The 14,525-nt window shown below is 47.0% G+C and overlaps 1 protein-coding gene across 2 annotated transcripts in view; it reads right to left on the reverse strand.

The window, feature by feature from the left end:
• The window catches only part of Thsd4 (thrombospondin type 1 domain containing 4), a 579,159-nt gene that overhangs the window by 288,250 nt on the left and 276,384 nt on the right, over positions 1 to 14,525 (reverse strand). For both annotated transcript variants that reach the window (XM_016003663.3, XM_076575392.1), the window contains exon 7: positions 10,762 to 10,898. In XM_016003663.3, the coding sequence (XP_015859149.1) occupies positions 10,762 to 10,898 (137 nt within the window). The remainder of the gene's footprint in view (positions 1 to 10,761; positions 10,899 to 14,525) is intronic.

Here is a 14,525-nt window from a genome sequence, read left to right on the forward strand (position 1 = left end):
GATGAGAGTTACGGAATCTTTGGTGTTTAAACTTTTGGGTGGGATTTTCTGTACCTGCAGCCAGACGTATCAAGACATTCTAGATGGAAGCAGGAGCAGACATGGGAGAAGCGAGAGGTGTGGAAGAAGGTGACAGGTTTAAAAAAAACAAACAAACAAACAAACAAAAAACTAGGAGCAATGGGCCAGTGAATATGGTGAAAGCTCACTGGGACAGAACGACCCGGACCAGTCAAGGGCGAACCGGAGACCATGGAGAAACTTCTGGAAGTTCATCAGCAGGCGAGTGACATGTTTAGATTCGTATTTCCTAAGTCAGCACTGGCAAGTGTGTATGAGAAAGAGCAACATCAGAGACAGGAAGGCCGGGGAAAGCCACCTGCTTCTCTACACAGCGCTGATGAAGACTTAAAGTGGGGAGGGGCCCACGGCGGCTAAGGAGCACGTTCCTTCCCGCCTCATCACCAATATGCCATGGGAGGGAAGGAAGAATCTAAACTGATGCTTCTAATCTGGCCTGGCTGACCGCTGTTGTTCCTGAAGACAGAAAACAAACAAACAAATAAACAAACAATAACAACAATAAACTATCACTGATGGGAAGGTTGTTTTCTTCTGGGGAGCTTGGTAGGTAAGGAGAGGAGTAAGTCCAGTGTTCAAGAAACACCCTCGCCTCTGCACCAACATCTCCAGCTTGCCAGTCCGCCTCACTCAGCCTGGACACCCACTGTGTCCCCCACTCTGTCCTGTCTGGCTAGTCACCATGCATTTACAGTGTATTACCACCGGTGTGGAAAGAGAAGGTACCCCACACAGGAGAGGCCATTTCGTGCATCTTTATGACCCCCCCCCCAACCCGGCCACTTTTAGAGACAGGGTCTCATTCATGTAGCCCAGGTTGGCCTTGAAATCACTCTGATTGGAGGACAAACTTGAATTCTGATCCTCCTGCCTCCACCTCTGTAGCGCTGGGTTTACAGGTGTCCACTACTATGCTCAGTGTTAGGAAGTATTGGGAATGCTTCCTGCATGCCAGACAAGTGTTCTCTCCAGCGTGCGGCATCCTGGCCATCTTCATATATATATATTGTATTGGTTAAAGATCAAAGCCTTGAGCTTGGGTGACTATGGGATTGCCGGATTTCAAGCTGACAGGAAGTACCTATCTTTCCTTCTAACATTGGCCTCAGATCTTCTTCTCTTCTAAACAAACCAAATTAGCCTTAGAAGACATCTTTTACGTCTTTAAAAATTTTGAAATCTTACTATGTTTAAATCCAATACAGTGTTTGCTAGTTAAGCGGCACATGCTTCAGAGTGAATGGGGCAGAACATGCCTTTGAATATACTTTAAAAACAAAACAAAACAAAACAAAAAACAAGAAAACTTTTCAAAAAAGCACATCTTGTAAGCCTTTAAAATGGAAAAAAAAATTAGGATGGTGCAGTTCTGAAAACTGCCAGCAGGGGTCCCGACAGTGGGTTTTGCGTTACACCACTTGTTGTTTGTTTGTTTGCTTGTTTGTTTTCTTCCTTGAGAACTGAATGGCATTTTCCTCCATGTGAAAGTCAGCATTGCCCCTTCCCTAACCCAGTCAATGGCCAAGCAGCGTCAGGAGTTCTCTTGCACATGAATGGAGAGCTTTCTGTTTATTACAGGTCAGACCCCAGTTGGTCAGCTGGGCAAGCCAGGCCAAGCGACCCCGGACAGCAGCGACAGCTCCATTCACCTCATCGTTCTCAACAGTATCTATGAGAAGCCAGAGAATCAGACAAGAAAGACGGAAGGAACACGGACAGGCGTCAGGCTCCGGTTCAGCCTCCCTCCACTAAAGAAATACTTCGGATTCAGTAAGGGAAATGGAAAACCTCGCACTTCCTCCCATCTGGCTTTGTACTTTGAAAAACTTCAAATCTACAGGAAGAGTGTAGGAAAAGTTGGCCCAGGTTCGGCTAACATCAGCCTCCCTGTTTCTGCCCCCCCCCCGTATTTTCTGCATATTAAGTGATTCTATTAACAGTTTCCGAATATTAGTCAATTCTATCAACAGTTCGTAAGCTCTTTAGATCAATGTCCTGCCCTCAAACTGGTCACCGCGTATCAGAGTGCTCAGGTGTGTGAAGCATCTGAGAGACTGGAGAGGGTGGGGAGTGGGGACGTTGTGGAGGAGCAAATGATGCTGGCCAGGCTCAGACGCTGCCCTGGCGGGTTACCCCTCCCCCACAGCTGCCTCCCCTACTCCAGAGACATAGAAGCAGGTGGCTCCCTTCATCTGCGTTTTACACATTCTTTATTTTCCCTTATATCATAAAGTGGTTCCTCAGGCTCCATGATCTCAGAATCCATCCAGTCACAATACCCAGGACCACATCCATACCCAGCCACCACTGTCACCGCTACCCACACGGATGAACCTGGACACATTGTCACACCATCGTTTGCCTGATCTCACTGTTATTGCCGCCATCACGACCACCGACATCACCCTCGGCACAGTCACTCAGTACTTACTACCTATGCCATGCTGATCCCGGACCTTCACATGGCAAACAATCTCCTTTAATTTTCTAAAAATTGTATGCAGCGGCGTCAGCCTCCCAAGTTTACAGATTGATTCTCAGAGGCACGTGTGACCCACTCCTGAATAGTATATTTACACTCATATCTTGTTGGGGAAGTGCTAACATAAAGCTGATCTTAAACACTTAATTTACTAATTTAGAATTAAGTTTGGGCAGCAGTTTATTTTTGTGTATAAAGTGTACGGGTGCTGTTTAAGGCTCTTGCTGACATAAGGAGAATTCGCTCTTCTAGTTTGAGTGTTCCCAGTTCTTAGCCGCAGAAATCTAGTTCCATTTATTTCATTTTGTTCTATTTAGTCTATTGCCATCTCTCAAGGAAAACAGTAATTCATGATAGTTTCCTCCTGAGCTGATCTAAAGGACGTGTAATTTTATCACTGACCACTAGATGTCACTATCAACCAGTTCTAGAAAACTTCATGCACCAACCCTGGAAAAAAGTCATTTCCTCAAGCACCCAAAGTCTCAGCTGATGTGTGACCTGACCTGATCTATCTATAAAGACTGAAACACACAGTAAGACACAGAATTCCGCTCAAACATTACAGGATCCTAGCTGCAGTCTTGGGGGTGGGGGGAATCAAATATCTGCTTTTTTATTATGTACTTCCCTACAACCAACCTCACAATGAAGCACCATTAACCCAACTGGATTAATATAAAATGTAAGAATGTGGCCGGGCGGTGGTGGCGCACGCCTTTAATCCCAGCACTTGGGAGGCAGAGCCAGGCGGATCTCTGTGAGTTCGAGGCCAGCCTGGGCTACCAAGTGAGTTCCAGGAAAGGCGCAAAGCTACACAGAGAAACCCTGTCTCGAAAAACCAAAAAAAAAAAAAAAAAAAAAAAAAAGTTTAAAAAAAAAAAATGTAAGAATGTAAATGCATAGAACCATACGTTACTATCAGAAACACAGCAGAGGGAGTCTCACTACATATCCCAGGCTGATCTCAGCCTCCTGATTCTCCTGCCTCAGACTCCTGAGTGCTAAAATTAGAAATGCATACCACCATACCCAGATTGAGAATTCTTTATAACTTCACAGTGTGGAAATCCTATGGCACAAAATCCTGAATCATAAAACACCCGATAAATTCACCACTTACAAAATTTAAAACTTCTGCATGAAAAGAAAGAAAAAAAAAAAAGAAAGAAAGAAAATTCCATTAGCAAAGGCCCAGGTCAAAGGGCTACCTGGCCCCACCCCCTAAAACTATTCTTGCAATTTATAACATAAAAGTAGAAATGTCTGGCGTATGAAAAATCCCTACTGTAATAGCTGAATAAAGAATGCACAAAGGTTGCAAGAGCACAGATCATGTGGGGAAATGTAAACGGCGGTGCCTGGGTCAGGAGGGCTCGTGCAGGCTGGACCAGGGCAAGGCAGCTCGGGAGTCTGGGGCACACATTTAAGGAGACCTTCCCAGTCAGCCAATGCCTCCTCAAGCTTCGTACCCCAGGCACCTCACCCACTTTATCCCAGTCCAGGCTCTGAGTGGTCCTTAAAGGTATGAAGATTTACTATCCCACTCAAAGTGAGGTAGACAGAAACAAAATTGACCACAGGTACCATTATTCACTTATTAGACCGGCAAAAATCCAATTGGATTCTGAAAAATGGCCTCACTTGGTGTGGCAGGAGTGGAGTCCCTGCCACCAATCACTCTAGGGGGCAGTTTGCCATGTGCCAGCTATTAAAATGGCAAATCCACACAGACACACCCTTTATTAAAAGAAGATTGATTTTGTGTGTGTGTATGTGTGTGTTCACACATGTGCGCACACACGTGTGATACAAGTGTGGCTGGAGTTATAGGCAGTGATGAGTCCTATAATATACACACTGGGTACCTGACTCTGGAACAAGTGCTCTTCACTGCTGAGCTATCTCCAACCCGTTCTATGTAGACACGCTTATGTTACTTCTGAGAGTTTATCAGGTGCTTGTAAACATGTAAATGAAGCCACCACATACACAGGCATCTTTTATGGCATTGCTGCTAATGGTCAAAGACATCACGTGACTCATGGTTTGCTATACCATCCAATACCACTCAAATGTAAAATAAAGGGAGATGTGCTTTAGATACCAGAATGGAAAGATCCCCTAAAACATGGTAAGGAAAAAAAAATACCAAGGTATGAGGTAGTATGTGCTGTACGTATCAAGTGGAAGGAAATATAATAAAACGTAAGAGTTGATGAGATGGCTCAGTGGGTAAAGGTGCTTATGGTGATATTTTATTTGTACTGAAATGTGATTTTAATTTTATGTTAGTAAATAAAGTTGCCCTGGGGTCAGAGCTATTAGAGCCATAGCAAGAGCGTGGTGGTTAGAAGAGCTAGGTAGATTTCTGTGTGTTCAGGGATACAGCCAGTATTGGAGACATACGCCTTTAAGACCTGGAGGGCGGTACTTACAGGCAGTGATGAGGCAGTCATGTGGTTGGGTTTACCACCAATGAGAAGGCAGAATAGAAAGACTATTTAAACACAAACAGGAAGTAGCTCTCTCGGGGAAGCTAGGAGCACTGCAGGAGGTAAGATTTTATCTCTGAGCTCTGACCTCTAGGCTTTCTCTTTTACATTGGCTCTGTGTTTCTTATTTTAAAAAGACGATTGGTTACATCTACAGGTGCTTGCCACCAAGTCTTATGATCCGAGTTCAATCTCTAGGACCTACCTGATGAAAGAACCAAGTCCTGCAAGTTGTCCTCTGACTTCCATGTGTGTGAGCTATGGCACATGCATGCATACACAGAGACATATAAACACACAGTAAATGGAAAGTGCAATAAAACGACATTTGAAAGAAAAGCAATAAGACACCAATTGGCAAGTAGATGCATAAAAAACCTGTCTTCATAAAGATGCTACCAAAAAGTGGCTGTTTCCTCTTGCAGGGTGGAGTACTAGGCAGATGGGAGGAGGATAATAATTTGATGTTTAATTCAGATAAATGTCTATCAAAAACACAAAATATGGTTATAAAAGCACAAAGTCCTAGGTTAGCTCTCCAGCACCACACAAGACAGTGTGGGGGTTCATGCCTGGAATGCCAGGATTAGGGAGGTGGAGTCAGGAGGAGCAGGAGTTCAAGGTCATCCTTAGCTACTTAGTGAGTTCAAGGCCAACAAGGAACAAGACCACATATGAAAAAAACAAAATGAAAAATCGTGTCCTATATGTTTGTCCTCTAATGTTGACTTCTACTAAGGTGTACAGTACCCCAGCCTGTCTTTCCAGAGGTTTCCCATTAAATTTGGCTCACTCAAACTTTGGCAGCAACTTATAGGGGATGCCTAAAGTTGGTGCTGAGATGACAGATGTCCCCTTCACATCTTCACCAAGACAGCCAAGCCGGGCCCCACCTCAGCCATCATTGTGCTAAGCACACTATGCCCATAGTGATAAGAGTCCGATCCCACAAGTTACCAGCAGATGATATGGTTGCTTCTGCAGGAACATGTACAGGGACCCAAAGGAAGCAGGGTACCTCACCTGGGCTGGCGAGGGTTTGCCAACTTCACACAAGCTAGAGTCATCTAGGAAGAACAACCTCAATCGAGAAACCACTTCTATCACGTAGGTCTATGGGCAAGCCTGTTGGGCATTTTCTCTATTAATGATTGATGGGGGGGGGCACTCCAACATGAGCAGTGCCAGCCCTAGGCAGATGGTCCTGGCATACATAAGAAAGCAAACTGGGCTGCCATGGGGAGCAAGCCAGTACGCAGCAGTCCTCTACGGCCTCTGCTTCAGTTTCTGCTTCTAGGTTCCTCTCTGGAGTTGCTGCTCCGACTTCCATTCATGCTAGACTACAACTGTGAGCTGAAATAAACCCTTCCCTCCCCCAGTTGCATTTGGCCATGGTGCTTTTCACAGTGCCCATTAGCCTCCTAGTCCAACTAGGCTGCATGGGCTGTCCAGACCCTGCATAGCTCTCTGAAACCCTGACGTTTTATGTCGCGACTTGGGGACAGTACCTATAGGTGTGACAGTATCAAATAAGCATTGTGTAGCCGTTTGGATCCTGTACCAAGATAGATGGTAGCCCCAGTGCCAAGAGAGATGGTAGCCACAGTGCCAGCCTCTGCTTGGTTTAGGGGCAGGGGCTCAGTGGAGGTTTCTCCCCTTTTCCTGGTACTAAGTGACAGGTACCACCCCTGCCAACTCAGATAGAGCGCTGTAAGATCCCCATCTCTTCAGAAAGCCATGGGGAAGGGCCACAAACCTTGCTGTCTCTCATGTACTCTAGCCTAGGAGGCACCATCAGGACCGCATGGGAAGCTCTGGACATCCTGTCCTCAATCTTATCCACAGAGCCGTTTTCATTTTGGACATCCAGGATGACCTCATGGTCTATTCCTGACACATTATATCATCCTGTTTCCAGGGGAGTCTGTCGAGACCTGGACAATGACTTAGCGGAGGTTTCCACTGCCAAAGCCAGCACATGTTCAGGAATATGTAAGGGCCTCCTTGGCTAAGGATAGCCCCATGAAGAGACCAGGTTAACCTTGGGCAGAGAGCAGGAGTGAGCACAAACCAGGCACCTCAACGTCTGCCAGCCCCTGAGCACCTCATTTGAGCCAGGTCTCTCCATCCGGGCAGCTGGAGGTCAAAGGTACTGCCTCCATCTGTCACCTGGACCCTGTGCTCCTCAGACACTTCCCTGTGACACTCCACTTAATGAGGCTTTCCACAATTCTTCATGTTTTCAGGACCCTGGTAACTGCCAAGAACTCACCCAACTTGGTAATTCTTTTGCCACTCCACGGGCTTTTTATTACTATTTCTGCCAGGCTTCGAGCTTAGGGCGGTAGGAAACGTGTTAGTCTTTTCCATTGTTTTAGTGCCAGCGTCCAACCCCAGGGTGTGGCAAGGACCTGCTAGCTGCTGAATGGGTAATGATGTGTAGTACTGAGGATAACCAAGAATTCTGTGTGATACCCGGTGGGCAAGGAGGTAGGAGGTAACTGAAGAAGATGGCAGCCGTGTCTCAGAAGACCGAGGGAGCCGGGCCTCCCGGTCAAAACAGCCCTCTGTGGTTAGAAACCATTTAAGCTGCAGGCTCAGCGCTCTGTCGTATCAGTGACTAAGTCATCTGAGCATTTCCCATACACGTGTACCCCGGAAGGGTCTCTACCCTCAAAAGACTTGGACTTCAATTTAGTATCATTTGCACTATCATTGCACTCCCCCACACTATTATTACACTTCCCTCACTCTCGGTGTGTTTCCCATAAGCTCATGAGAGGAAAACCCCTAAAGGGGATATCCTGTCCATGATGATTTGGGAAGGCAAAGGGCCACCTTATGCCATGAGTATGCAACCTGTCATATAAATATTCATAAAAATTTCTTTACCACTAATGGCACAGAACTCACTGGGTTGTTTCTCAGATTCTCTTTTGAGTGTTTGCTTCACTCAGGGACCTTCTGCTCTGACTGTCCATGACTCTAGAAATTCTTTCCTTCAAGAAGACAAGACCCAAGAGATCCCTGTAATGTGCGTGTGTGGATGTGTGTATGTGTGCATAAGTAAAGTCGAGCATATATTAATCAAGAAATCAAGACAGACTCAATATGTGAGGGAGTTGTCAGAGTAGCTAAAAATGAGAGAAAGAATACCTAATAGAAAAGAAATATATAACTAGGGAAATTCATCCGGTTTACGTTCAAGTGTCAGCTTTAACATTTTTTAGGGCACATGGCCACAGGCAATGCCTCATTTGCTGGAGCCCTGGAAGCTTGGCTACCCTACACCGCTTCACACATGGACTTTCCCAGCTTGTCTGAGGCTTCAGGCAGGGGAGTACAGCTACTCTTGTACTCTTGACCCAAGACAGTTCTTCCTCTCGCAGGTAGGCCACCCTCTTAGACGGTGGAGGAAGCTTTAGGAGGGGCGCCTACCACAGGGGGAGGGAGGGAGGGAGGAGGCACCTGCCTAGCCAGCTGGATCAGCCTGTGGCCAGGTCCACTCACATCATTCAGGTTTTAGGAGGCCCTGAGAACAGAGCAAGGGCTGCACAGTTGTAATCCTCTATTAATCATATTCTTGGTTCTTTTCAGGAGAGGTGTACCAACAACTTCTCAGTTTGCTTATTCATTCATATATTTAAGAAAATTTATTGAATAATTTTTAAAAATTAAGCACTGAAGGAGAGAGAGAGAGAGAGAGAGAGAGAGAGAGAGAGAGAGAGAGAGAGAGAGAGAGAGAGAGAGAGCGAGCGCACAGCACAGGGTTCAGCACATGGCGAGCCTCAGAGGGCTCTTTGCTGGCTTACAGCAACACCAATGCTTGCCCTGTTGGATGTTGAAGTAGCCTGTTCTTTGTTCTCCTATTCCTGGGTTGTTTGTGTTGGGATAATCTTCTCGTACACTGAAGATGTGTCTGTTTAACTTCATCTGCCTAAGGCACCTTCTGATTGGTTTAATAAAGAGCTGAATGACCAATAGTTAGGCAAGAAAACTATTGGTGGGACTTCCGGGGAGAGATAGGAACTCTGGGAAAGAATCTGAGGTTCAAGAGATTTGTCAGACAGATGCAGAGGAAATCGGACACATGGTACTGAGGAGAGGCAACGAGCCACATGGCAGAATGTAGATTAATGTAAACGGGGACATTTAAGTTTTAAGAGCTAGTTGGGAACAAGTCTGAGCTAAGGCCAAGCTTTCATAATTAATGGAAAATCTCTGGCAGTCCAAAGAAAGACCTGTCACAGGTTTGGCTCCTCCAAAAACATTTCATTCACATCAGATATCAAGGAGAGCCTCCATCTTTCTCAACTTCTTTCATTCTCCATCTGAGATGACCAACCGCATTTAGAAAATTCTTTTACACTTTACTTGGAACTTTCTCATCAAAACGGCACTGATGGATGCAACTTCTCTGCAGATTAACATCGTAATATAACTCTGGAAAGTGAGAATTCGGGAATCTTTGTGACAATGCAATGCTGAGGCTAAACTCTACAGAAAAGCTAATTCATACCAGCAAGGGCTTCACTTTTAAAAAAGAACTTTCTAAGCCATCGGGGGGTGGGGCACTGGAAGGATGGCTCAGTGGGTAAAGCATCTGCTGTGCAAGCAGGGAGGTCTGCGTGTGGATTCTCCGCATCCACACAGAGCCAGATGTGGAAGTTCACGGTGCTCCTACGGAGAGATGGGAGGTGGGGACAGGAGAATCCCAGGAAGCGTGGACCAGCAGGGCTGGAAGACCAGCAGAACGAGAGACCCTGCCTCTAAACAAGGTAGAAGGTAGAGACTGACACCCGAGTTTTCCTCCGAGCTCCACACATGTGCGGTGGAAGGGGCATGCACCTGCATTCACACACACGAACACATACACACAAGGACTGTGGTTTTGGTTTTTTGTTTTGGAAGGTGATGAAGGAGGAGGTTGTACATAGAGATATATAAGTCATACTTTATTAGCTCTGATATTAAACACACAGGAAGTTACACTCAAGAACATCCTAGCCGAAGGGCTTCTCCTTGATGAAAGCCAATCCTGCCGGCCACGGTGCGCTAACTGATATAGCATTGCGGCCTCTTCTGCATGGGCACCAATTAGGCCTTAGCTCCAGAGACACGTTTATAGATAGATGAAAGGAGGGCAGAGGGCCAGGGAGAGACATGTGGCTATGAAGCCTGTGCTCTTATTTCAGATGCGTGTTTTTAATTAAATGTCACTTTCTGTCACCAGGGAACACCCCACTGAATGTGGGGTGGGGAGTTTAAAGTAGATTGCAGAAGCCTGAGGAGGAGGGAAACTTCTTGTTGAAAGTCCATCTTCTGCTCTGCAAGGCACTCAACAACGCTCCTCTGGAAGCTTGCCTCAGATGGGAGAGGCAGGCTAAAAGACACCATTCTCTTAAAATGCTACCCGCACACTGGCGCCATCTGTTCCCAACTGAGAGAGCCACGCCCTTTCTACAAGCCCCACTTCACAGGTGACCTCACCAGGAAGGACCCTCAAGTGTCAAGTGTCGAGGCCCCTCTGAAGCACGCAGTGTGAAAACAAGTCACTTAATGATTGAAAGGCTGGCATATCCCAGCACTGCTCTCAAAGGTCAAAAGCACCGGGCTGGAAAGCCCGTCCATCTCAGCCCTGGAAAACCGTCAGTCACAGGTTCAGCACCCACGGCACAGACTCCCAAGGCCAGGGGCACTTACCTTGCACTGTCCTGACACACAGATGGCTGTGCCATTCTGGTCACAGGGGGTGCCATCGATGACCTTCTCAGCTTGCCGTACGTAGAAGCGGTAGCCGCTTGCTTGGCAGTTCAACTCACACTTGCGATTGCCTTTTACTATCAAAAAATAATAAAGAACAAAGACGAGGTATGAGTGGCCTCACCTCTGGAGAATCAATCCTCACCCTTCCACCTGTATATTTTATGGAGATAAACTTCACATAACAGAAAATTAACTGTTTTGACCAGAGTGGGGTTAGTATAGTTAAGGTTGTACAACCAATTGCCATAATCAAATTTCAAAACATTTTCATTACCCCCAAAAGGAGCCTCACGCCTGTGAGCTGCCCCTCCAGTTCCTCCAGAGCCTGGCAGCCGCCGATTTACTTCCTGTCTGTTCTCCTGTCCTTAGATTTGTAAGAACACTGTCAGACCTCCCGCATTTGACAGTCAGGGGCAGGCATGTCCCTTCATCTACCGGCGAATGACAGAGATTCAACACTGACAGAACACTGTAAAGGACTTTTTAAAGGTCTCACCATTGTAAATAATGATTCTGCTTTGACACACCACCATGCTTTTTTAGGTTTGTACCTATAGTCTGTGAATTGGCAAATGTGGTAAGCATGTAATTTTCACACTTTGCTAGGCTTTCTCTTAGAACTTAAAAGCTATAAGTGGTCCTGGGGATGTGGCTAGGGATATGACCATTTGGTAGAATTCTTGCCTAGCAAACATGAGACCCTGGGTTTGATCCCCAGCATGGCATAAGTAGGACATAGTGAGTGGTACATGCCTGTAATCTCACCACTCCAAAGGGAGAAATTCAAGGTCACCTCCATGATTACACAGCGTGCTGGCTAGGGTCATCTGGGAGGAGGGAGCCTCAACTGAGAAAATGCCTTCACCAGATTGGCCTCTGGGCAAGTCAGCAGGGCCTTTTGTTTTCTGATTGACGATTGGGGAGGGAGAAGCCAGCACACCATGGGCAGTGCCACCCCTGGGCACATGGTCCTGGAGGTGTAAGAAAGGCGCTGATGTGATCCTGGAGAGCAAGCCAGCAAGCAGCACCTCTCCACAGTCTCTGCTTCAGTTCCTGCCTCGAGTTCCTGTCCTAACTCGCCTGCAACATGGAGTGTGAGACGAAGATAAAACAAAGCCCTCTTCCTCCTCCAGCTGCTTTTGATCACGGTCTTTATTACAGCGAGAGGAGGCAAACCAGGACACGCAGTGAGTTCGAAGACTGCTTGGGCCACACGAAATCCTGTCTCCATAAACGAACAAAGAGACCTACATGGTTGTATCATTTTTTACGCTCTCAAAATTTATGTTTGTTTGTTTATGTTCATGAGTGTGCATGCAGGCCCTCGCCTTCCCAGGGTGTCATAACCGAGGAGGGAAGACCTAGCCTAGATGTGGGTGGCATCATCTCGTGAGGCCCCGGACTGGATATGAACAAAAGGAGAAAGAGAGCTGGGTACTAGCCTTCCTCTCTCTCTGCTTCCTGACAGGGGACTCCATGTCAGCAGCTGCTTCTCACAATGGCCAACTGCACCACCAAGCAGACAAGGACAAAATCATCCCTGCCTAAGTTGAATTGATGACATATTTTTGAAACAGACAGCAAGAAGGAAAGCAACACACACTGTCTTCTTCTCACTGGTCACCTGCCAACTGTATTTCCCTACCTCAGACTCTGTATCTGTGTGTCACTTTACACAGGACCTGGTATACAATAGGTGCTCACTGTGTGCTAACTAGGGAACAAGAATCAATCTAGTGGTTTCCAAAATAAAAAATACACTTAGGCAAAATATATTTCATATCTAAAAGAAACAGACAAGCCAAGTACACACTGATTTTAAAACCTGTTTCTGAAAACAATATAAATTCCATGCTTAGTCATAGACAGCACGTTCGGTCAGGGTCCTGCCTCTGTCTAAAAACCAGATTACTGGATCTGGTAATACTGGCTTTTTCCTACGCAGCACAATACATCATATTTCCCCTAGAGTGGCTGCCTGCCTGTCACAGCAGTGAACTTCCCTTTGTTCCACAGCCACTAGAGCCCGCTAACAGGGAAAGACGGGGAGGCTCAGGGACCACAGGGTTCAGGGAAGGGCGGATCCTTTGTGAGCACTGGAAGTAGCTTACAAGCCCAGAGATTACTTTCCTGCTTGGCTACATGAGAACGGAATGGGTGAACTTGGAAAACTAACCTCACAGAATACTGAATACCAAGATGGACACATCTTTGGGAATTTCCCACAAACCAAATTATTTTATTGCTTCAAGAAATCTAGAGGCTAAGGAGACAGCTGGCAGGTGTGAGGCACTGGGTTCTAGATCCAATAGTGGAAAAAAAGGGGGGGTTAGGAGGGTAGAGGTAAGGGAATGTAAGCCAGAGTAAGGCCTGGACACTACACCTGAGTGCAGTGACCACAGTGGCCAGAGAGGATGTTGGATCCCTTGGAGCTGGAGTTACAGGCAGTTGTGAGCCACCTCACATGTGCTGGGAGCCAAACTCAGGTCCTCTGTACAAACAGTATGCACTCTTAACCATGGAGTCATCTCTCCAGCCTCACTCTGTGATGAGCTAGCCAGGACTGCCCATGTGCACTGCATTTTTTTTTTTTTCTGAGACAGGGTTTCTCTATGTAGCCTTGGCTGTCCTGGAACTTGCTTGGTAGACCAGGCAGGCCTCGAACTCAGAGATCTGCCTGCCTCTGCCTCCCGAGTGCTGGGATTAAAGGTGTGCACCGCCACATCAACTACAATTTCATATCTTGGTATTTGCAACCACAATATAAAAAGCTGCTTAGAGAATGTCCTGACCTAGTTTTATGCCAACTTGATACAAGCTAGAATTATCTGAAAGAAGGAAACCTCAACTGGAGGCTTCTTCAGCTACTCCCCCCACCCCCACCATCAACGCCTGAGGCAAGTAAGAGAGCTGGCCCTGAGGTCATAAAAGCAGGAGAGCTGGCTTTGCCTCCTACCAGCTGCAACACTCAGGAGAACAGGCCCTGCACCTCAACTTGGGCAGCATAGTAGAGCCAACCATGTTGGTGGAGGTGTGGGAGAGCCAGCCCAAAGTTGTGAGCATGACAGAGCCTTCCCCATTCCTCATCTGTCATGTGGTGGCATGGGCGGGGGAGAGATGCCCTCCCCTCTCACCCATCAATGCCTAAGGCAGGTGGGAGAGCTGTCCCTGTCCCTCATCAGCTGCAGCACTCTAGAGAGTGGCCTCTACACCTCTCCTGGGCAACGTAACAGAGCTGGCCCTGAAGGTGTAGGTGTGGGAGAATCAACTCTGAGGACAGGAAAGCCAGAGAACTGGCCCTGCCCATTGCTCCTTGCTGCAAGGGGTGAACTCGCCAGGGCAATTCTGGAGAGCTCCCCCTGGTGGTGAAGACAGGGGAGAGCCGGCAGGCTGACCAACCCTGCAACTACCCAGGCCTAGAACCAGGGTTATGTGTTAACATCCACCCCATCTGCTATCTGCTGAAGCAGGGTGGGGGGGATGGGGGAAGGAAGGGGGTGGGGTAGGGTGTCAGTCCTGCAGAACCAGGACCACAGAATCTTGATGACACAGGGCAGCAAAGGGATGTCCAAGAAGAGTCCCAGTGAGGGCCCAGCGTTGATGGTACAGCAGAAACCAGGAGCCTCGAACCAGACCAACGATTCTTTGTGATAAACACTTGCGTGTAAAAATATATGGATAAAGGGGTTTGCTGCGTGACT

This window comes from Peromyscus maniculatus, chromosome 7 (genome assembly GCF_049852395.1).
Source record: "Peromyscus maniculatus bairdii isolate BWxNUB_F1_BW_parent chromosome 7, HU_Pman_BW_mat_3.1, whole genome shotgun sequence".
In the NCBI taxonomy this organism is placed as follows: Eukaryota; Metazoa; Chordata; class Mammalia; order Rodentia; family Cricetidae; genus Peromyscus; species Peromyscus maniculatus.